A 25,150-nucleotide genomic window follows, 5' to 3' on the forward strand; every position below is an offset into this window, starting at 1 on the left:
GATCTTGGGCACGCACGCACACATGCCCGGCATGAGTTTAAGCCACCGGGTCTGGGACTCGAACCGTGGTCGACTACGTGGGAGTCCAGCGATGTAGCCATTACGCTAACTACTGGTCCCATGTACACTTCTATTATATAGTGAATATGCCCACTGTTTTCTTTTATCATATTAGCTGCTAAAGGAATTAATAAAGTGGACAGAGTTGTTTGACGGGAAAATGTTGGTTAAAATAACATCCATCTGAAGGCCAGCATGTGGTGTGGTAACGTGCTGGACTCCCACATGACTTCCTGCAGTTCAAGTCCCAGTTCTGGTGACTTGCTTTCTCACTTTGCCTCTCTCTGCCTCTCAAATTTAAAAATAATAATAATAATTATGACTAAAATTAAAATATTTTTAAGGGCCAGCAGTTAGCATAATGGTTATGTTACTGTACTCCCATGTAGTCAACCGCGGTTTGAATCCTGGACCCGGTGGCTTAAATACACGCTGGGCATGTGTATGCGTATCCAAGATCCTGAGAGGAGAATGGAGGAGAAGGGATTGCGGCGTGGCCAATCCCCCCGGGAGGTGATTTCTCGCTTTCTGTCTCTGTCTCTCTCTTTGTCATGAGCGCACATGCTCTATAGCAAAAACCTCTCAAAAAAATTTTTTTTTTAAATTTGCATCCATGTGGATTAAATTTCTTTGATGTGTCTATTAACTTTATTAAAGGTTATTTCCTTCATGAGTGCGAGAGAGGGAGAGACAGTGAGAGAAACTGCACCCCCAACAGAGTCTTGCTGTCTCAATCCACCCCTAGCCCACCCTAGATCATAGACAAAAGGATCCTAGGCATGTGCTTGCTTGACTAACTCAGAGAGGTCTCTGGTTATAGATCCAGAACCTTCCCATGTGGATCAGCCTCACAGAACATTGTGTTTTACTGCTGCACCACTGTCAGTCCCTAATCCATCTTTATAAATAGACTTACTTTTGAGATAAAATTGATGCAGTCGATTATATGTATTATAGTACTCTATTCATAGTGTTACAAAAATATATAAAGTTTGTACTCTCAAGCATCTGCTCTGTTTGAGTATCCCCAATCTAAAAATCTGAAATCCAAAGTTTGACATGATGCAACAGTGGAAAATTCCACACCTGAGCATGTGGTGGTGCAATATATAAAAATGCTGCAATACAATATAAAATTACCTTCAGACTGTGTGTAAGTTCTATATGGGTTAAATGAATTTCATGTTTAGGTTTGAGTCCCTTTGAGTCCCTTCCTCAAGATACCTTATTATCTATATGCAAATATTACCAAATCCCAAACTCTTATGATCTCAAGCATTCCAAATAAGGATACTCAACCTGTATACAGATAGATCAAAGATATTCAACATGACAAGGTAACACAAGTGGTGAACAGATGGTACACATAGCAATTGGGTAGAGAATTAAAGCCCCAGGGATGGGGCTGTCAAGGAAGTCTACAGGAGGGAGAGGAATTGAGGCTAGGTGAGAATTAAATAGAAAGGAAGATACCAGTAGTCTTTTGCCTTTGTGCCATCAAAAATTCTGTTGTGTTAAATACTTCTCTTCCTTTGCATTCCATTTCTATTCTCAACCATAAAACCTACAAGAATAGTATCTCCTCCTCCATTGTTATGAATTGTGTTAAAAAGAATTTGAAAGGTGTTTGTCAATATTAGTGAAATTTGTTTATAAAAGATGAAGGCCAGGAGCCAGTGTATGGAGTGGTGATTAGGGGCGCTGGACAACCACATGGCTGACTGTGATTCAAGTCCTGGTCTGGGCAGCTTGCTTTCTCACTTTCTCTTTTTCTCATGCACTCACTCTGTCCCTCTCTGGTCAAATTAAAATAAATAAGTAAAATGAAGTTAAATAAAATAATTCTTATTAAAAAATAAAAATGAAGGCTGGCTGGTGCCATAGCCTAGTGGTTAAGGGAATCTGGATCCCACATGTCCAACTACAGTTTAAATTCTGGTCTAATGGCATGAAAAACACTGGGCAGAAGTGTGTGCACACCTCAAATCCTGAAAGAATGGAGAAATGGAGGAGAAGGGATTGTGGCCGTGACCATCCCCCTTGGGGGGTGATTTCTCGCTTTCTCTCTCTCTCTGTCTCTGTCTGTCTGGCGAGCGCACGCGCCCTATAGCAAAAAACTCTCCAAAAAAAAAAAAAACCCAGATATTACCATACACATTATCGACAGATAATTTTCCATTTTTGGGTCCCTTAAATATTTTGCTTTTTCCCCTTGATTCTCTCTCTCTCTCTCCCTCCCCTAGCTCCTACCTTCCTCCCACTGTCTCCAATATCTTCAGTTGCTCTCCATGCCTTTAAACCTTTCAATCTTCCAGTTTCTGCTATAGAGTGCAGACATTCAGTATGTATTGAGTGAGGATATAAAATGCCTCTGTTTCATAGTCTGGCTTGCTTCACTTAGTAAATCTTCCCTATTCATCCACTTTGTATCAAATGACAGGGTCTCATTGTTTATTATGACCGAGTAGTATTCCATAGTGTATATGTGTCACACTTTTTCAGTCCATTCATCTATTTGTGGTCATTTGGGTTGGTTCTATCTTAGCAATTGTGAATAATACCACAATAAACATGGATGTGCAAGTGTTTTTCTGAGTGCATTACTATCCTTTGGGTAGATAACCAGGAGTGGAATTGCCGGATCATATAGTAGTTCAATTTGTAGGTCTTAGAGGAACCTCCATATTGTTCTCTACAGTGGCTATACTAATTTACATTCTCATGAACAGTGTAGGAGAGTTCCCTTTTCACCACAGCTTTACCATCAGTAAGTTTTTCATATTCAGTAACTCGAGGAGTGACAGTATAAAAGGAAAATAATATCTTAGCCTTATTATGAAATAATGTTGACCTTGCAGACCTCCCGAGAAGATTCTGTGAAGCCCCTGTAACATAGGTGCCTATACCACACTTTCAGAAATGCTGCTTTAATGGAATGCTTCCATTTCTTTTCTTTCTTTGTTTTTGGGTTTTTTTTTGTTTTTTGTATTTTTTCCCCCTTTTTAAAAATTTGCCACAGGACATGTGTACTTACTAGAGAGAGTGGGCAAGTGAGAAAGTACCTCCTAAAGGAGCATGGCTTTTCCACAATCCCCTCTCTACTTTCTGCCCCATAGGACTCTGTGCATGCGTGCACATGTACCTGACATGCCTTTCAAGCTGCCTGACCAGCATGTAAGCTGTGTCGTTTGCCATGTGGGATTTGGCTTCATCAACCACCATGTCAAAGGGCCAGACTTTCATTTATTTTTATAGTAGGTATTATTTTTATCACCAGTAGAGGGCAGAGAAGACTACTTTATTGAAGGAGCTCTTGAAAAACTTCTCAGAGACCTTTTAAATCACTTCCTTTGTTTCCCATGTTTGGGTTCAAAGATCTTTTAAAGTCACAGAAATCACATAGAGGTTTGCTAGTGATCTTAATGGTTAGTAGTAACCTTGAGAACACCTATTTCCTTCTTAGGTATATATTAACCAAAGGAACCAGATATTAATGCTCATGTGTCACAAAAGTTAGCTGGGAGGTTAAGTACAACAAAATTCTTACTCTTCCCAATTCTCATTTTAAAAAAAGATTTTTATTGAACTTTATTTTATTTATTTATTTATTTTAATTTGACCAGAGAGGGACAAAGTGAGGGAGAGAGAGAGACAAAGTGAGAAAGCAAGCTGCCAGGTCCAGGACTCCAACTGTGGTATGTCACATGGGAGTCCAGCACCCTTAACCACCATGCCACCTGCCAGCCCCAATTCTCATTGTTTTTAAGGAACCATATCATCTTTGTACTTTTTTATATAAGAGATTAATGTTTACTATAGTAAGGGTTAAAATATATATAGGAACCAAAAGAGAAAATTTAAATTAACTTTATGTCACTACTCAGATATTACTACTACTAGCAATAGATATTAATAATGTCACTACTAGATATTACTACTACTACTAGCAATCAGGAAACTTATTTTTCCATTTTACAAAAAAATGGTCTCCTGTACTAAATACTATTTTATAACCTTAAAATAACTTTTTTTTTTGGTACAGAGACAATACATATTTACTGTAGAAAACATTGAAGATAGAAACAGGCAAAAAAAAAAAAAAAAAAAAAATGCAGTACCTTACCACCAGAAATCATCACTGTTAAGACCTTGAACTGTTGGGTTGCTGGGAAAGTCATGATACATTTTTGCAAAGAAAAACAGAAAAATACATCATGACTTTCCCAACAACCTAATATATAGTGAAACAATAATATAATTGTTTATCTTGAGGCCTTTTTGTGTGCATATATATATTTTAATACAGATAAATGATAATATTTTTTATTGCTCAGTTATTAGAATAATAGCATTTATGGGGCCAGTGGGTGGTGTAGTGGTTAAGAGTGCTGGACTTCCACATGGTTCAAGTCCCAGACTTGGAGGCTTGCTTTCTCACTCACTTTCCCTCTCTCTCCCTCTCATTGTCTCTCTCTAGAAATATTAAAAATAATAGTAAATAAATTTAAATAAGATAATTTTTTAAAAGGGTACTAGTATTCAAGCAACTTCCAAGGCATCCAAGGAAGTGATCTTTCTTGTTTTATTATGAATCATAGATTTGTGTATATTCAATATGTTTCTGTTATTGTACCCATAGTACTTTTAATTTATTTTTAATTTATTTTTCTTAATTTGCTATAGAACTCATGTACTCACTGGAGGGAGAAAAAGAGAGAGAGAGAAAGGGAAAGTGAGAAAGTGAACCTCCTTACCACCACTGGGAAGACCATACCACAGTCCCTTCTCCATGCTCCTCTCTGGATTTTGGGCATCTATAGACACATGCCTGGCTGTTTTTCAAGCTGCCAGGTCTGGAAATTGAACCATACAGTTGGCCATGTGGAATCCATCTACTTAACCACCAAGCCACCTGACTGGCCCATATAGTCCTAGTTGTTTTTTTTTTTTTTGAGAGGTTTTTGCTATAGGGTGCGTCCGCTCGCCAGACAGAGACAGAGAGACAGAAAGCGAGAAATCACTCTCCAGGGGGGATGGCCACACCGCAATCCCTTCTCCATTCTCCTCTCAGGATCTTGGTCACGCACGCACACGCACACACACCCAGCGTGAGTTTTAAGCCACCAGGTCCGGGACGCGAACTACGGTCGACTACATGGGAGTCCAGCGACATAGCCATTATGCTAACTGCTAGTCCCTAGTCCTAGTTTTTGATACTCAAATTATCTCATTTTTGGCCAGGGGAAGTGAATGCAAATTGGTTTTTGGGTCTCTCATATAATCCTGGTAGGCTTGATAGTCTGACAGCTACTGAGTTCATTACCTGGCTGGGCTTCTTACTAATATTTTGTATTTATGGGACTAGCAGGTGGCGTAATGGTTATGTTGCTGGACTCTCATGTGGTTGACTGCAGTTCGAGTTCCGGACCCGGTGGTTTAAACTCTTGCCAGGTGTGTGTGTGTGCCCAGGATCCTGAAAGGAGAATGAAGGAGAAGGGATTGTGGTGTGGCCATCCCCCCCGGGGGGGTGATTTCTTGCTTTCTGTCTCTCTGACTTTCTTTCTGGTGAGCGTACACACCCTATAGCAAAAACCCCCTCAAAAAAAAAAAAAAAAAAAGTTGTATTTAATGCCATTATGATCAGTGAACATACTCTGTAGGGAGTAGAGATCAGTGGAAAATAGGTGTTTTTGCGGGGAGGGCATTGTGAGTAAATTAGTCATTTTGAGCCCTGTGTCTATACTTTGTGATCTTCCTCACTAGAATGTAAGCTATATGAGGGGAAGGACTACATTCTCCTCAGAGGTTTATCCCCAGCACTAGAACAGTTTGACTGATGAATCTTCTACAGTAAATATTCGGCCCTTTTTTTTTTTTTTTTTTGTCTGGCTTTAGTTTAAGCCAAGTAAGATGATTAAGAAATGGTGTCTGTGGGGCTAGCAGGTGGCATGGTGGTTAAGGCACTGGACTCCCACATGGCCAGACGTGGTTCAAGTCCCAGACCTGGTGGCTCTTTTTCTCTTTCACTCACTCTATCTGGAGAGCGCACTTGTCCTATAGCAAATTAAAAATAATAATAATAATAATGAAATTAAGTAATTTTTTCTTTTGCAGAGGTTTTTGCTGTAGGGTGTGTGTGCTCACCAGAAAGACAGAGAGACAGAAAGTGAGAAATCACCCCCCAGGGGGGGTGGCCACGCCGCAGTCTCTTCTCCTCCATTCTCCTCTTGGGATCTTGGGCGTGCATGCACATGCGCCTGGCGTGAGTTTAAGCCGCTGGATCTGGGACTCGAACTGTAGTTAACTACATGGGAGTCCAGTGATGTAGCTATTATTCCAACTACTGGTTCCAGATAAATAATTATATATATATAAAAAAGACATGATCTCTGCCTTTAAAAAATCTGAGAATAGAAACAAACTAGATGAGGTATAGCTTGTTAGGTACACTGTTCCAATTCATCCCAAGTACTGGAAATGTGGCCTTGAATTCTGCTGAGGTTGGGATGGCACAACTGCACTTGTATGTTTTACAGTGGAGAGCAGATTCCACACAGGAAAGTACAGTTTGTTTTCCACATAATAATCTTTCTTTCTTTTTTTTTTTTTCCTTTTGAAAGGATCAGGCTCAAGTTCATTACAGATCACAAAACATGATGTCTTGCTGGCCACTTTAAAATCTAACCTGTCTGCTCTGGAGGACAAGTTTTTGAAGGATCTTCAGTGGAAGAAATTGGAACTCCTAAGAAATGACATTGCTAGTAAGGCAAAATGGCCACAAAATTCTGTGGACATCACTTGGAGTTTTACTTCTCAAACCCTGTTGTTGCTTTTGTGCTTGAAAGAGACTATGATCCATCTTGCTGCTGGTTTTAACCCAAATAAACCCAACCCCAGGACTCCAGAAGCTGCTCCTGCCCTGAGCCCTGATACTCTTAGTATCTCACAGCAGAAGACTGTCCAGTCGGTTTTGCAGTTTATAGTCACTTTGGGTGTCTGCCCCTATCTCATGCCTGGTGTTGGAGTCCCTTTGAGGTACAGGACTGAGTTTGGTGCTGTCGTTCAAGACGTGGTGAATCTCGATGCTGCTCCTAATGCATCCCGGAGACTGTACACCAGCTGTATGGCTCTCCTAAGTATTGCTCAGCATGCATCTCTAGGGAGTTTGATTTTCTGCCGCCATTTTGGGGATATTGCAGCAGGTCTGTGCCAACTGGGATTCTGCCCAACCAAAACAAAACCACCAACACCTGCAGAAGAGGTAATGATACACTGAGAGAGAGAGAAGGTGTTTGTGTGTATGTGTGTGTGTGTGTATTTGTGAATATGTGTATATATATATTTGTTTAATTATTTTACTTAATTTTATTTATTATTATTTTAAATTGAACAGAAAGAGAGAGAGAGAGGGAAAGTGAGAAAGCAAGCTGCTGAATCTGGGACTTGAACCTCAGTCAACCATTTGGGAATCCAGCACCTTAACCACCATGCCACCTGTCAATTTCTATGTGTATATATTTGTATGTGATTGTTACAAAAGACAACATTTCTTGTTCTTTGGAAATAGGTTGATTGAAAGACCTAGAATTCCTACCGAATGCCAAAGCATGTCTAGTGGATGAGCAAATCTTTTGGGGGGCATGGGGTTGGAGGGTTAATTTGTTGGCTCTTAGTTCTTTGCTCCGTTGCACACCTGGAGAGTCCATTTCACTTGTCCCTTGTCATTTCATGGGATAACTATGATAGGCTATTTCTTTGAGCCTCTGTTTCCAGTTTTATAAAATATATATAATAGCTGCCTTGGAAGGTGGGTGTGAGGATTAAGAGTAGTATGTGTAAAGTACCTAGTCCAGTTTCCAGTAGTGTTTATCAGAAAGTGATTACTAATTTTTTTTTCTTTTTGGAGAGGTTTTTGCTATAGGGCACGTGCGCTTGCCACACAGACAGAGAGAGACAGAGAGATAGAAAGCAAGAAATCACCCCCCAGGGGGGATGGCCACGCCGCAATCCCTTCTCTTCCATTCTCCTCTTGGGATCTTGGGCACGCACGCACATGTGCCAGGCGTGAGTTTTAAGCCACCAGGTCCAGGACGCGAACTGTGGTCAACTACGTGAGAGTCCAGCGACATAGCCATTACGCTAACTGCTGGCCCCAAAAAGTGATTACTATTAATATTAGTATTAAACTAGTCATACTTCATTAAGTTCTTGGGAGGATTAAGTAAGATAAAGTGTGTAGTGCACCTGGTATACTGCATAATACAGTCAGTGTTCCTTGTTATTATTAGGTGTTAGGAGGATGTGTCTATTTTTCTTGATTTTCACTCAGTAAGCAGTTGAGTATCTGGACTACAGAAGTTACTATGGAGGTTACAGAAGCATAAGATATGATCCTTTTATTCAGATAACTCGTGTGCTAATAGTGGAGAAGGTTTACAACTGTGACATAACAGGAACCACCAGCATCAGCATAGGATCCTAGTCTGAAGGAACCGTTAAGATATAAATGTATCAGGGCCAGCAGGTGGCATTGTGGTTAAGGCAGTGGATCGCACATGGTGGACTCCAGGGTTCCAGTCCTGAACCTGGTGACTTGAAAAACATGCTGGGCGTGTGTGCCAAAGTCCCAAGGGAAGAGTAGAGGAGAAGGGGTTGTGGCATGACCATCTCCCCTGGGGGGTAGTTTCTCACTTTCTCTCTCTCTGTCTTTCTCCAGTGAGCCTATGCACCCTACAGGAAAAAAAGAAAAGCTACAAATATATCTGTGGCTCATATGTAGAGTGATTTCTTAGTTCCTACAGCCAGATCTCACAATGCCCTCATTTCTCTTTCACCTACCTATGTCATTTTCCTCTGTGTTCCTTTTCTGTTTGTTCTCTTTTTCTATTCCCTCTTGTGCCTGTCCACAGACATTTGCCTACAAGCTACTATATTCAAGTGATATGAAATGATAAACTCCCTGGTGCCTTTATGTTCTGGGAGCAGAGCACCCTGCTCTTCACTACAGGGTTTTGTGTGCTGACAGTTCTAGCAGTGCGTACTGCTTGCACTTTACTGAGCTATCCAGTTGATGGGTCCGACCAGAAGCTGAGGCTGTTAGTAGCAGACCCCAGTGTGCTGGATAGCAATTAACAGAATTCTGATTGTGAGTAGTAATTACCAGAGTGATGGTACTGTTGGGCCTCACAAGTGCCCCCAAAATAGCACCTCTCTTTGCTACCCAAGTTCCAAATGAATTAAAAGTACATTAACAGGGTAAGAGAGATGAAAAGCCAAATGTCACCTCTATTGCTCATAAAGGCAAAGTTGGAGGATATAGCTTATACATAGAGACTAATCTTCCTGACAGTACATTCCACACACTCACCTGTTTCAGAAGCGCTGAAAAACTGTAGCACCTTGTGCCTGATCGTAAGAGATATGCTTCTGTAAAATATATAGCAAGAAAGAACAAAACGGTATATATGTGCCTAGTTCTAAAATATAGGGAGGAATGAACTGAGCAGTGTTTGTTCAGACTCCCCTGGGGGGTAGTTTCTCACTTTCTCTCTCTCTGTCTTTCTCCAGTGAGCCTATGCACCCTACAGGAAAAAAAGAAAAGCTACAAATATATCTGTGGCTCATATGTAGAGTGATTTCTTAGTTCCTACAGCCAGATCTCACAATGCCCTCATTTCTCTTTCACCTACCTATGTCATTTTCCTCTGTGTTCCTTTTCTGTTTGTTCTCTTTTTCTATTCCCTCTTGTGCCTGTCCACAGACATTTGCCTACAAGCTACTATATTCAAGTGATATGAAATGATAAACTCCCTGGTGCCTTTATGTTCTGGGAGCAGAGCACCCTGCTCTTCACTACAGGGTTTTGTGTGCTGACAGTTCTAGCAGTGCGTACTGCTTGCACTTTACTGAGCTATCCAGTTGATGGGTCCGACCAGAAGCTGAGGCTGTTAGTAGCAGACCCCAGTGTGCTGGATAGCAATTAACAGAATTCTGATTGTGAGTAGTAATTACCAGAGTGATGGTACTGTTGGGCCTCACAAGTGCCCCCAAAATAGCACCTCTCTTTGCTACCCAAGTTCCAAATGAATTAAAAGTACATTAACAGGGTAAGAGAGATGAAAAGCCAAATGTCACCTCTATTGCTCATAAAGGCAAAGTTGGAGGATATAGCTTATACATAGAGACTAATCTTCCTGACAGTACATTCCACACACTCACCTGTTTCAGAAGCGCTGAAAAACTGTAGCACCTTGTGCCTGATCGTAAGAGATATGCTTCTGTAAAATATATAGCAAGAAAGAACAAAACGGTATATATGTGCCTAGTTCTAAAATATAGGGAGGAATGAACTGAGCAGTGTTTGTTCAGACTAGCCAAGAGGTGAGTTTATTCCACACCCAACAATAAAATAGACACATCTGCCCAAAAGTGGAGTGAATGAGGGATGGAGGGTTTTAATAGCACAGCTTTTTCCATCTTGAAGGAAATCAAGAGGGGATAGAAGCCTTCCTTTCCTTTTAGAAGTATTTTTGATTGTGATTATAAAACATTGCCTTTGTTACCTGCTTGGTGTGCATTTCACTAAAGTCAAGTGCATATTTATTTCTTTTAGGTTTTAACTGGAGAAGAAAGAACCCTATCCAGGGAGACCTTGAGAAACATCTTGGATCAAGTATATCAACCATTAGCAGTCCGAGAATTACTTATTCTCCAGGGAGGACCACCCCAGGTAATCAGACCTGGGGACTCTTGTGGGTGAATCGTTTTTTAAAAATTATTTTTAAATTTTTATTTATTTACTTATTTATGTATTTTTTTAATTTGACCAGAGAGACACACAGATAGAGGGAAAGTGAGAAAGCAAGCCACCAGGTCTGGGACTCAAACCATGGTCAGCCATGTGGGAGTGTCCAGTGCTTTAACCACCATGCTACCTACTGGCCTCATGGGTGAATCATTAATGATGACTGTAGTATGCTTTCTTCTCTTTAGTTCCCTATTTAATGATCTAACTGAGTGTTATTTTGTCTTTTATTTATTTTTTTCTTTTTAATTTCTACTATAGGGCACATGTGCTCGCTGGAGAGTGACAGAGAGAGAGAGAGAGAGAAAGTGAGAAATCATTCCTCAGGGAAGATGGCTACACCACAATCCCTTCTCCTCTCTGGATTTTGGGCATGCATGCACACATGCCTGTTGTGATTTTCAAGCTGCTGGGTCCAGGACTTGAAATGAACAGTCTGCCTTGTGGTCCAGCTGCCTTAACCTCCATACTACCTGCTGGTCCCTTAGATCTTTTAATTTTTATTGGCAGAGGACACATGGTCTTGCTAAAAAGACATAGAGACAGAGACAGAGATAGAGGGAGAAAAGCACTCCCCAAAGAAGCGTGATCACACAGTAATCCTTTCTTCTCCATCCTGTTGGGATTTGGGGCATACATCCCCCGACCCAGCATGTTATTCAAGACTTTGGGGACAGAAATTGAACTGGAGTTGACCATTTGGGGTTCTGCCTCCCTTAATTATTAGGTATGGACTGGCTCTCATCTTTTAGATTATTAAACGGTATTTATAAACCTAAGTGACACTGATCCTTAGAACAATTTAAAAAAACCTTTTCTTTAATGGAATGATGGGTACTTTCTAAAGACTACTATGATCACTTTTTTTTTTTCTTTCTATTTACCAGAGGGCTTGTGTGCTCACTAGAGACAGAGAGAGAAAGATGGGGAAAATGAGAAACCGCCTACCATGGGACTTGGTCATACCTCAGTCATAACTTCATTTCTCCTTCCCTTCAGGATTTTGGACATGCATGCACATGCCCCTGGCATGTTGTTTCTCAAGCTGCCGGGTCTAAGATTCAAACCATGTAATCTGTTATGTGGGCTCCACTGGCTTAACCACTAGTTTGGTTTTTTGTTTTGTTTTGTGTTTTTCAGTTTTGTTGTAAAACGCATATGCTGACCAGAGAGAGACAGAGAGATGGAGCAAAGTGAGAAATCATCCTCTGGGGGGATGATGATGCCTCAATCCCTTCTCCATCATCTTCTCAGGATTTTGGGCATGTGCACTTAAGTTAAATAGCTATTGTGTTCCACTCTTTTTTAAGGCTTATGGCCATTTTAAGTAAAATATGTTTTACTTATTCTTTTTTTAGAGTTTTATTATATCTTCCAGCCTTTTAGCCAGCCAGGGTTGTAGGTGTGCCTGGAGTGTTTGTGTCAACCTAGGATCCAACCCCAGGGCCTCTCTGTATGGCTCCAGTATTATGCAGTAGCTCCCTACTGACTGAGCCATAGCAGCTGGACCTATTTCATTCACTCTGAAACAGCATCTTTTTATTTTTTCCAAGGACAGGGTCTCTCCATGTCATTTTCGTCTTGCCTCAGCCTCTGAGACCCCAAGTGGGTGCCACCATGCCTGGCTCTTTTTCAGGTAGGATCTTGCTGTGTTGCCCAGGTCAGACTTGAGCTCACAGTCCTCCTGCCTCAGCCTCCCGGAGTCACTGGGATTACAGGTGCACACCATTGCACCCAGCCTCTAGGTTATACCAGACATCAAACCTGAATATCCTGTGTTGTAGCAGCCTGCCAAGCACAGCATCTTACTTCTGTGTCTGGCCCTGGATCTTTATTTTAACTAATATTTGACTGTTTAACAATATGTTCTTTTGGCAAGAGTATTTGGACACCTTATTTTTTGAATGGAGTGTTTGAAGTCAAGAAATTGAAACTAAAGCTGTTATTGGTTCTATCCTTGGCTCCTATGTTTGAAAAGCATAATATATATTCTATTAGGCATAAAATAGTTACTTTTTTTTCCATTAATTATATATCAGGGGCCAGCTCTGTGGTGCAGTGATAATGTGTTGCTCAGGAGAGGCCAGATTCCACGTGGTGACCATAGTTTGAGCCAGTAGCCTGGTCAGCCTGAAACATGCTGGATATGTACATGAGTGCCCAAGACTAGACATGTTGGAGGGCTGGAGGAAGGGGATGGCAGCATGACCAGCCCCTGTGGAGGGTGCTTCTCTACTCTCTATCTCTCTCACTCTCATGTGTGTGCACACATGCTCTATCATGAATTAAAAAAATAATTATCTGAAGTGATTTAATGTAGATGGAATTATCTATATGCTTTTGGAATTTAAATTTTAATCCTGAATCTAGGTGTGTAGAGAGTAAGGGACCAAAGGGATTGATGTAGGACAGGGGCAAAGAGCAGTTGAAGCTGGCTACAAAGATAGTTTTAGTTGAAGTGATTTTCATTTCAGCCTTGCAGTAGGCCTCTCTGGCTTCACATTTTGTTTCTGGGAATAAGCCCACAGTTTTCCACATTGAACCAAATGTATGATAAGAGCATAAGAGCATGATGAGAAGCAGAGGCCCTGGATTTAGGCAAACCAGGTTTCATCCCCAGCATGCAGGTGTATGAATTTGTAGACTTTTCCTTACACAGTTTTTCTAACCCATAAAAAGGAGATGATTGGGGACCAGCAGGTGACGTGGTGGTTAAGGCGCTGGACACTCCCACATGGCCAACTAGAGTTCGAGTCCTGAATCTGGTGGCCTGCTTTCTCACTTCCTCTCTCTCTCACTCTCACCCTCTGTCTCTCTTTGATCAAACTAAAAAATAAATGAATTAATAAATAAAATAAATAATTATTTAAAAAAAGGAGATGATTACTCTTCGTAAGTCCCTTTTGAGATTATATGGGAGTTACTTAGGATATGCCTGACATTTCATAACCCCCTCAATAAATGGTAATTATTAATTCTCTTTATATAAAAGAGAGACGACAGGCTAGCTACTAAATATTTCTGTCACTAATTTTTAAAAGGTTTTATTAGTTTTATGAGACAGAGAGATCACACGTGAGGGAAACAGGCACCCTCACTAGGAACTCGTCATTCTTCATTTCCCTTTCCCTAGCTCTCAAGCTAATCAAGATCTTGGGCACAAGTACCTGGCATGTTCCAGGTCTAATTGGGATCTAAACCCATGGCTGCCATGTGGTTTCCAGCTCTGCAGAGCAGTGTGTTACTACATATGCTACCTGAGCGAGGCCTGTCACTTATTTTGATGGCTTATATAATTAAGTGCAGTGGTTGACAAAACATCGTTAATATTCTAGCAGTTTTGCTCATGGTGGTTTCATAGGTCTCTCACAAAGGAGCCCTTGAGGAAACCCCACTCTTTCTTTTTTAAAAATAATTATTATTGGGAACCAGCAGTTAGCGTAATGGCTATGTCGCTGGACTCCCACGTAGTCGACCGTGGTTCGCGTCCTGGACCCAGTGGCTTAAAACTCACACCGGGCGCGTGTGCGTGCGTGCCCAAGATCCCAAGAGGAGAAAGGAGGAGAAGGGATTGCGGCGTGACCACCCCCCCTGGGGGTTGATTTCTCGCTTTCTGTCTCTCTGTTTCTGTCTGTCTGGCGAGCGCATGCGCCCTATAGCGAATAAACCTCTCCAAAAAAAATTTATTATTTTTGCTATTATTATTATTATTATTTTTTAAATGGACTAACAGAGAGAGAAAAGAAAAATGAGAAAGCAAGCCCCAGGTCTGGGAACTGTATGGCAGTCACCCATGTGGGAGTCCAGCGCCTTAACCATGCCACCTGCCAGCCCTGAATTCCCACCCTTTCTTCAAAGTGCCATATGACCGGAATCAGAGGAGCTAAGACCACAGAGGCAAGGTCTGGAGTACTGCCTCACTGTTGCAAACGGTCCTCTTAGTGGTGAATTATATTTATAAGACTCTTCTTTTGAAGCTAGATTTGATTAGATGGACTATATTCAAAGATTGGTTGCATTAATTTTGTGTTCTCAATATCTTTGTTTATTCACTATGTCCCTTTTTTGATTTGAAATTTCACTGACTTTAATTCTACTCCCTTAAAAGTAATGCTGAGGCCAGCAGGTGGCAAGTTGGTTAAGGCATTAGATCCCACATGGTGGACTCTGCCATTTGAGTCCTAGATCCAGCAACTTGAAAAATACCCCAGGCAAGTGTGTGTGCATGCTCAAAATTCCCAGAGAAGAATGAAGTTGTCGACAAGGGATTGTGGATGGCCATCCCCCAGGTTGTGCTTTTTCATTCTCTTCCTCCCCCTCTCTTTCTGTCTCTCTTCAGCGATTACACATGCCCTCTAACAAGTTAAAAAAAAAAAAAAAAGTACAGCTGAAGAAGGTTTAGCAAAGGAGGTTTGTTTGTTTGTTTGTTTGTTTTAGGAAAAAACATTGCCTTTTTTTTTTTTCCTTTTGAAGTTAGTATAGCAAAGTGTTAATTGTCAGTATGACTTGTGCTTTTTGAGAAAATAATGTCTACATGTCATATCTACTACATTGATATTCAGAATTCATACCTTCTTGTGTTTTCAGTCTTGTGCAGATGTGAAGACACAGCTTAGGTGTCGGACCCCAGCTTGGCTTCGACGTCTGTGTGGGCAACTCCTCTCAGAAAGGTTAATGAGACCCAGTGGTGTACAGGCAGTAGTCCGGGGCATTTTGGAAGGAGCAGGTGGTAAGAAATGAACTCTTTTGGTTACCTTCATATCCATTTCACTTTGAGACACAGTCTGACTCTGGTGAATTATTGGTCTTTAGCATTCACCTTTTTTTCATCTTCAGAAAACCACAGGTTCACCACTACTTAATCTGCCAGTAATTCCAGCTATTTTGGGTGTCTTTATCAATTGAGCATTCACCTTTAAAACCCAACTGGAAGGGCCAGCAGGGGGTGTGGTAGTTAAGGTATTAGACTCCCACATGGCCAACTGTGGTTCCAGTCCCAGATTTGGTTGCTTGCTTTCTTTCTCTCTGGCTCCTTCTGGTCAAAATGAATAAGAAGAATGATAAATAAAGTTAAATAATAAATACTTAAAAAAAAAAAAAAACCCTGAAACAAAACTGTCTTTGCATAGATTGAAGAGATTAAACTTTGAAGCCCTAAATGTGCTTCTTTTCTGTTCACATTGTTAAGTAATATTCTAAGCCTTTTCAAATAATTTATAATTTTTTTTTGAGAGGTTTTCACTATAGGGCGTGTGCGCTCGCCAGACAGACAGAGAGAGACAGAGAGACAGAAAGCGAGAAATCACCCCCCAGGGGAGATGGTCACGAATCCCTTCTCCTCCTTTCTCCTCTCGGGATCTTGGGCACGCATGCACGCACAAGCGCCCGGTGTGAGTTTTAAGCCACCAGGTCCGGGATGCGAACCGCGGTTGACTACGTGGGAGTCCAGCGATATAGCCATTACACTAACTGCTGGTTCCCAATAATTTATAATATTATAGGAAAACATTGCACCAAAAGTTGAAGTATAAACCCTCAAGAAAATATAAAATATAAAGGAGATACTTTTAAGACACAAACTTTGGGATGAACCTTTAGAGTCATTTTCCCAAATTTATTAAATCTTCATTATTATGAAAAAAAAGTTAATTAGCATGCTAAGCATAGTAGTAGGGTTTTTTAATTATTTAATTTTATTTATTCATTCATTTATTTTAATTTAATCAGAGAGAGACACAGAGAATGCGTGGGAGGGAAAGTGAGAAAGTAAGCTATCAGGTCTGGGACTTGAACCATGGTTGGCCATGTGGGAGTGTCCAGTGCTTTACCCATGACGCCACCTGCTGCTCTCCATAGTAGTAGTTTTTAGCTTATACTTTTAGTTTTATTTTAATATAAACAGAATTATATATGCACATAGTTTAAAGAGTCAAATAACTCTACAAGGCTTATAGTAAAGAATAGCAGTCTTGGGAACCAGCAGTTAAAATAATGGCTATGTCGCTGGACTCCCACGTAGTCGACCGTGATTCGCGTCCGGGACCTGGTGGCTTAAAACTCATGCCAGGCACGTGTGCGTGTGTGCCCAAGATCCCAAGAGGAGAATGGAGGAGAAGGGATTGCGGCGTGACCATTCCCCCTGGGGGGTGATTTCTCGCTTTCTGTCTCTATGTCTCTCTCTGTCTTTCTGGCGAGTGCATGCGCCCTATAGTGAAAACCTCTCCCCCCCAAAAAAAAGAAAACAAAGAATAGCAGTCTTTGGGACTATCAGTTAGCGTAATGGCTATGTTGCTGAACTCCCACATAGTCAGCCACAGTTCGCGTCCCAGACCCGGTGGCTTAAAACTCATGCTGGGCGCGTGTGCGTGCGTGCCCAAGATTCCGAGAGGAGAATAGAGGAGAAGGGATTGCGGAGTGACCATCCCCCCTGGGGGGTGATTTCTTGCTTTCTGTCTCTATGTCTCTCTCTGTCTGTCTGGCAAGCGCATGTACCCTATAGCGAAAACCTCTCAAAAAAAAAAAAAAAGAATACAGATGTGGGACCGTCAGCATCATGTAGCTTCAGTATCATGGAGCGTTGCATTGCTGCTGTGCTACCATGGCTGGCCTATAGTGGCTTTTTAATGGAAAAAAACTGGGCCCTGAAGGCTGAATTGGAATTTACTATTTGAAGAGTAAGGACAGAGTAAGGAAAGATGGTTGTAGGCAGAGAGAAGAGCATGTACATAGAAACTGAAGTAGGAAAGAATATAGTGTTTCCATGGAAATTTTAGTTGGGTGGGCTGGTGAGGGCAGAGAGTAGAGGGAGAGGAGTGAGAGGTGAGATGGAGAACTGGGCAGGAGCCACATCATGAGGTCTTACAGGCCTCATTCAGGATTTTAGAATTTATTCTGATGAAAATGAGAAAGCGTGGAAGGGTTTGAAATATAGTGATATAACGAAATTTGTATTTTAGAAATATAGTAGCTATCTGGATGTATTATGAAGCATGGTTTAGGTAAGAACAGAATTAGGGAGATCCATTAAGAAGCAGTTGTCTGAGAGACCCTGGTGGCTTGGATCAGTGTGGTGGCTATGGAACTGGAGAGAAATGAATGAATTTGAGATATATTTAAAGGCTAATAGAGTTGCCAGAACTTAATGAAGTGCAGGATATATGAGGAAGGAGGAAGAAAGAAAGAATAATTGATCTTGATTTTCCACATTTAGTGTGGTGAATATATCTCAGTCCTGGCAGACAAAAGTAAGGTCAGCGTGGTTGGCAGATAATGGTAGGTATAGTCTAGAGTGTTTACAATGCTGCCTCCCCTCAGTTCCACTTGCAGTGACTCCTAGGGCCAATGAAACAAGAAATTGCCCGATATAGTAGAAAGTTGTCACATGCAAATAGGTTTTTGTATCTTTCTTTTCCAAAGAAGGGTTAGACATCACCCAAGGGCATGCAGATTGTAGAGTTGCTGTAAGAAAATTAGAACCAGGAGCTGGATGGTGGGGCAGAAGTAAAATCCAACACTCTATGAGGATGACCTACATGGAAGGCTACCAGTGAGTCCAGAGATTTTGCCGAATATGCTGGGCACACATATGCACTGGCTGAGGATGAGGGTGGATTGTGACATTGAAATCTACTGGGGATGCTGTATCTCTCTCTCTCAGCCATGGGATAAATGAATAAGCTTAAAAAAGAAAGAAAATTAGAACCCTGTATTTCCTGAGTTTTCCCCGTTATAAGAAAAAACTTGTATATGTTTTGTTATCTATTAATATCTTGTTTCTTCTCATAAGTGGTTTAAAGCAGTTTATACATAACATATTTGTCATTTCTGGTGGTCTTCATTTCTTTGTATAGATCCAAATTTTATTTTACTTTAGAAATTATTCCTTTAATTGCCAGAGGGTGAACATTCTCATCAGAGAAAGTATGCTCCAAAGGGGCATAACCATCCTCCAATCCTTTTTCTTCCATTTCTTCATTCCATCAGATTTTGGGCACACATATAACCCAGAACATTTTTCAAGCCACTGGGGCCAGGATTTGAACCATAGTCTGCCATGTGGGATCTGTCTCCTGTGCATAGTGCTTAGCTGCTGTGCTGTAAAGGCCGGCCTTGGACTTTTTTTTATTATTTATTTTTTGCATTGTTGGCTCCCAGATTTTGTTGAATTTCTTAGTTGGGCTTTGTCCTGGGATGCAGTTAAGTTGCGTTGCAGTTAAGTTACTTGGAAACAGTATGATCCCTTTAGTTTTTTTGGAGGGATTTTTGTTATAGGGCACATGCGCTCGCCAGAGAGAGAGAGACAGACAGACAGACAGAAAACAAGAACCTCCCCCCACCTGCCCCAGGGGGATGGCAATACCACAATCCCTTCTCCTCCATTCTCCTCTTGGGATTTTGGGCATGCACGCACACATGCCCAATGTGAGTTTTAAGCCACCATGTCTGGGACTTGAACCATGGTTGACTACGTGGGAGGCCAGTGGCATAATCATTATGGCACCTGCCGGTCTCCAGTATGATCCCTTTGATCCTGGCTTTTAAGCTTTGCTAGTGCAGTTTTACAGTAACCTTTGTCTGAAGGTTAATCTGGCCCCTCTGCTAAGGCAATACCCTTCTGAGGATTCTATTGAATACTCTGTGTATTAGGTCTTTCCATGTTGGCAAAGGGGAATGAAGACTACTTCCAGCCCTTTATGAATTCTGAGGGTTGTTATATCTACTCCTTTCTATTGGCTCTTGCTCCAGCCTTGGATATTTCCTTACACACATACACAGATTACACTTCACAAAAGACTTGAGAGAGGACCCCTTTGCAGACCCCTGGAATTCCTTCTCTGTACCTTCCTCCTTTCTGGTAATTTGGGTTGAAAATTCTAGTGGCCTTGGCCTCTCTAGTTGTGAACTTGGTTTCTTCAACTTAGCAAGATGCTATACTTCATCTGGGCTGCTATTGCTGTGCTATGGCCTAAAAACTCTCTCCAAGTAGTAAGGGAGGACAGTCATCAGTTCACCTTGTTCATTTCCTTTCTCTCGGGTCAGTGTCTTTGACTATTTATTGTCCAGTGTCTGAAATCATTGTTTATGTATTTTGTCTAGTTTTTAATTTTTCTTCTTTTTTTTTAAAAGAGATTTTTTTTTGAGAGGTTTTTGCTATAGGGCACGTGCGCTCGCCAGACAGACAGAGACAGAGAGACAGAAAGCAAGAAATCACCCCCCAAGAGGGATGACCATACCGCAATCCCTTCTCCTCCATCCTCCTATTGGGATCTTGGGCACGCACACACACGCGCCCGGCGTGAGTTTTAAGCCACCGGGTCCGGGACGCAAACCACGGTTGACTATGTGAGAGTCCAGTGACATAGCCATTATGCTAACTGTTGGTCCCTTAAAAGAGATTTTTGCTAAAACATCTGTGAACTTACTGAAGAGAAACAGAGAAAAACAGACAGAAACTGAAAAATCACCCCCCACAGGGGATGACCACACCACAGTCCTTTCTCCATTCTCCTCTCAGGATCTTGGGCATGGCATGCACATGTACCCCGTGTGAGTTTCAAGCCACCGGGTCTAGGACTCAAGCTACAGTTGACCATATGGGAGTCCAGTGCCTTAACCATTATACCATCTGCTGGGCCTATTTTATTAAGTCTTATAATTGACTAAGATAGTGAAGTGAATCTAGTCTCTGTTATCTTATGGCTGTGGTTTAAGACAATTTAAATGAAATGATACATTTCAGGATACTATTGGGTCACTGGAAAAGTCATGATGCATTTTTGCATAGACAAACGTGGGAATACGTCATGACTTTTCCAACCACCTAGTAGTAATAAACATTGAGAAGCTAGTATTTAAGTCACATGAATAATATTATAGTAAGTAGTAGCTTTTCTCTGAACTTCCAAAAAACCAGCATTGAAAGGAGAGGAAAGAAGACTAAATTATCTTAGAGAAGAAATAAATAATTTTCAGTAAAGAAAAGAAGCGGTTTTTGCCCTGAACTTCAAGGAAGATTTATCACATGGGACCTTACAGGGACTTGCTATGAGTGTTTGACTTCTCTCTCCTCTGTGGTAGCTGGGGCAGCTGGCGGGAGTGATGCTGAGGCGATGGCTGCTGACTGGAAGAAGTGTGACTTGATTGCAAAGATTTTGGCTTCCTGTCCCCAGCAGTCTCTTTCACCAGAGAATTACTACAAGGATATCTGCCCCCAGGTAAATAATTTTCTTTCTTTTTAATTAAAATATTATTTTTAATAATTTCTTTGTATTTAATTATTTAGCGTCTTTATAGGGTACAATATGGATTTTCAAAGCATGCATGTGCATGCCATGTATTATAAATTGAGGATATTACCGTATTCATTGTTTTCAACAAAAACTATGGGGCCAGCAGATGGCGTGGTGATTAAGGTGCTGGACTCCCACACTGCCAACCGCAGTTTGAGTTCAGGACCTGACAGCTTGCTTTCTGTATTTCTCTGATGAGCACATATACCCTGTAGCAAATAATAAAAAAAAAAAGATAAATGATTCTTTTTTTTTTTTTTTCCTATAGGGCACATGCACTTGCCAGAAAGATGGAGAGAGACAGAGAAACAGAAAGCAAGAAATCAGCCCCCAGGGGGGATGGCCACACCATAATCCCTTCTCCTCCATTCTCCACTCAGGATTTTGGACACACACACACATGCGCCCAACATGAGTTTAAGCCGCTGGGTCCAGGACTCAAACTGCAGTCTACTACATGAGAATCCAGCGACATAGCCATTACGCCAACTGCTGGTCCTGATAAATAAATAATTCTTACCAAAAAAATAATAAACCACATTATGATGTATACTTTCTTTTTAAAAAAGAGTTATTTTATTTAACTTTATTTATTTATTTATTTTAATTTGACCAGAAAGGGACAGACAAAAAGCCAGAGCGAGAGTGAGAGAAAGATGGGGGTGGTGAGAAAGCAAGCCACCAGGTCCGGGACTGGAACTGCAGTTGGCCATGTGGGAGTTCAGAGCCCTTAACCACCATGCCACCTGCAGACCCTGATGTGTACTTTAAGTTTTTGCCCTACCACTTTTATTTTATTGAGATATATATATATTGTTCTTTTTTTCACTCTGTTATATGCTGTTCCACAACTCATTTACTCTTCATATGCATTCTTGTGTCTGCTAAACACTTTTTTCCCCATCCTCTCCTACCAAAACTCCCTATTTTGTTTCTCTTGACTAATCAAGGACTGTGTGCTCTTAATGAAGCTCTAATATTGGGGTTAAAGCATCTGCTGGTTCCTGGCTCCATGTTTTTTAAGCTACTAGGGTCAAGATTCGAACTGCAATTAGCTATGTCAATTCGGTTTCCTTAAATACACCAAATTAAATACATCAAAAATGTTTATAGTGATTTGGGAAAGTTTTAGTTTTCTTCTTAAAATTTTGCTTTTGACATTTTCTTCAATGACCATGTATTTTATAAGTTTGATAAAACTATTTAATAAAACCATAGCCTTTTTAGCTTTCATAACCTTTGATAATGGGTTGTTAAATTTAAAAAATTCTATCTAATCATTGTTATTGTAATGAGTTTACATTTTGGATTAAATAAATAAGTGCATTTTCTTCTTTGCTAAGTCATATTTCCTACTAGGAGCCTATTATTTATGTGATTTTTTCCCTATAGATTCTGGATTTATTTCACTTTCGAGATCAATTGACAGCACGACAATTTCAGAGAGTTGCCACCACTACCTTCATAACTATGGCAAGAGAACACCCACAACTGGCAGCAAAATATTTGCTTCAGCCAGTGTTAGCTCCTCTTCACCAATGTCTAAATACAGCAGGTAAAGGAAGCAGTCTAATGGTTAGATATGCCTCTGAAAGACCTTCTTAAGTATTTTGGATTTAAATGATCTAAACCTGTGATATTTCAATGTATTTACTCCCATGTCTCCCACTTTTTCTTTTGAAAAATTCACTTCACGGGACCAGCAGTTAGCGTAATGACTGTGTCGCTGAACTCCCATGTAGTTGACCACGGTTCGTGTCCCAGACCTGGTGGCTTAAAACTCACGCCGGGCGCGTGTGCGTGTGTGCCCAAGATGCCAAGAGGAGAATGGAGGAGAAGGGATTGCGGTGTGGCCATCCCCCGTCGGGGGTGATTTCTCGCTTTCTGTCTCTCTGTCTGTGTCTGTCTGGCGAGCACACGCGCCCTATAGCAAAAACCTCTTAAAAAAAAAAAAGAAAAGAAAAATTCACTTCACAAAAGTTCCAAGTAGATGGGCTGGCAGGTGGCATGGTGGTTAAAGGTGCTGGCTTCCCACATGGCCAACTGCGGTTCACGTCCTGGACCCAGCAGCCTTTAAAAAAAAAAAAAGTTCCAAGTAGAGTGCCTTCAACCAGCCATGTACCTTTCATTTAGACTAACCAACTGTTTGTAGTTTGGGCATCTTTTCCTTCTCTGTCTCTTTCTGTACACTTAAAAATATTTATTCTGAAGCATTTGTGACACTTTACCACTAAATACTTCAGTTTGCATCTCCAAAAGAAAAATGTCAGTCACCACAATGCATTTCTCACACTCAAGAAATTTAACATTGATATACTACACGTTAAGCATTCCTAATCCAAAAATCTGAAATCATAATCTGAACCTTTTTGAGCACTGACATGGCACTACAAGTGGAAAACTCTGTCCCTTGCCTCACGCGATGGATCACAGTCAAAATGCTGCAGTACAGGGGTTGGACGGTGGCACAGTGGTAAAACTCAATGCTCTGTGAGGCTGACCACCTTGGGAAGGTTCCATGTCCACATCCAGAGACCTCTCTGAGTGTGTCCTACATGCTCATGCTCAGGATCCAGGGCTGGCTGAGTCTGGGTATGGATTGTGGTGGTAAAACCACGTTGGGGGTGCTGTCTCTCTGTCACACTAATAGAAGAAATAAATAAACTTAAAAGTGTTGTAATGCAAAAATATTGTATAAAATTACATTTAGGTTATGTGTATAAGGTATATATATAACGTAAATGAATTTTGTGTTTAGATTTGTGTGCCATCCCTAAGATAGCTCATTATATACATATGTAAATGTTCCAAAAGCCAAAAAAAAATTTTTGAGAGGTTTTTGCTATAGGGCGTGTGCACTTGCCAGAAAGACAGAGAGAGACAGAGAGGCAGAAAGCGAGAAATCACCCCTCAGGGGGGATGGTTACGCCACATTCCCTTCTCCTCCATTCTCCTCTTGGGATTTTGGGCACGCATGCACACGTGCCTGGCGTGAGTTTGCCACCGGGTCCGGGACTTGAACCACAGTCGATTATGTGGGAGTCCAGCGTCATAACCATTACACAAACTACTGTCCCCAAAAGCCAAAATATTCAAAATCCAAAACACTTTGTTCCCAAGCGTTTTGCATGTATAATCTAATTTTATTCAAAATTCTCACATTGTCCCAATAATTTTTTTACAATTTTCTTTTTTTTTTTTTAGATTTTTATGATAGGGTGTGTGTGCTCTCCAGAGAGAAAGTGATAAATCACCCTTTGGAGGAATGACCACATTGTAATCCCTTCTTCTCCAGTTTCCTCTCAGGATTTTTGGCATACATGCATACCCACGTGGTGTGAATTTCAAGTCACGGGGTCTAGGACGCGAACTGTGGTTGGCCATGTGGGAGTTTAGCAACTTAACCATTATGCCACTTGCTCACTCCTATTATTTATTTATTTATTTATTTATTTGGAGAGATTTTTGCTATAGGGTGCATGTGCTTAGTGGAGCAATAGAGAGAGAAAGTGAGAAATCACCCCTTGGGTGATGGCCACGCTTCAGTCCCTTCCCCTCTATTCTCCTCTTGGGATTTTGAGTGTGGGTGCACACACAGCAGGCAAGCAGCTGGGTCCAGGACTTGAACCACCATTGGCCATGTGGGAGTCCAGTACCTTAACCACTACACCACCTGCAGGCCCCATAACTGTTTTTGAAAAATCCAGAATCTAGGGGCCAGCAGTTAGCGTAATGGCTATGTCACTGGACTTACACATAGTCGACCGCGGTTTGAGTCCTGGATCCAGTGGCTTAAACTCACGCTGGGCACGTGTACGTGCGTGCCCAAGATCCCGAGAGGAGAATGGAGGAGAAGGGATTGCGGCGTGACCATCCCCCTGGGGGGTGATTTCTCACTTTCTGTGTCTCTCTCTCTCTCTTTCTGTCTGGCGAGCACACGCGCCCTATAGTGAAAACCTCTCAAAAAAGAATCATATATTGAATATTCTTTTCATGT

The 25,150-nt window shown here is 41.2% G+C and overlaps 1 protein-coding gene and 1 non-coding gene across 2 annotated transcripts in view; one reads left to right on the forward strand and one right to left on the reverse strand.

Moving 5' to 3' along the window:
• Window positions 1-25,150, forward strand: part of TANGO6 (transport and golgi organization 6 homolog) — a 273,346-nt gene that overhangs the window by 8,376 nt on the left and 239,820 nt on the right. The window contains 5 exon segments of the mRNA XM_014591005.1: window positions 6,681-7,321; window positions 10,673-10,789; window positions 15,452-15,593; window positions 20,942-21,078; window positions 22,546-22,708. Coding sequence (XP_014446491.1) covers window positions 6,681-7,321; window positions 10,673-10,789; window positions 15,452-15,593; window positions 20,942-21,078; window positions 22,546-22,708 — 1,200 coding nt within the window.
• Window positions 15,695-15,767, reverse strand: LOC114009352 (small nucleolar RNA SNORD65). Its single transcript, XR_003550781.1, has one exon. It is a non-coding gene; the product is annotated as a small nucleolar RNA SNORD65 (small nucleolar RNA).

Source organism: Tupaia chinensis, unplaced genomic scaffold (genome assembly GCF_000334495.1).
Source record: "Tupaia chinensis unplaced genomic scaffold, TupChi_1.0 Scaffold000523_1, whole genome shotgun sequence".
Lineage (NCBI taxonomy): Eukaryota > Metazoa > Chordata > Mammalia > Scandentia > Tupaiidae > Tupaia > Tupaia belangeri.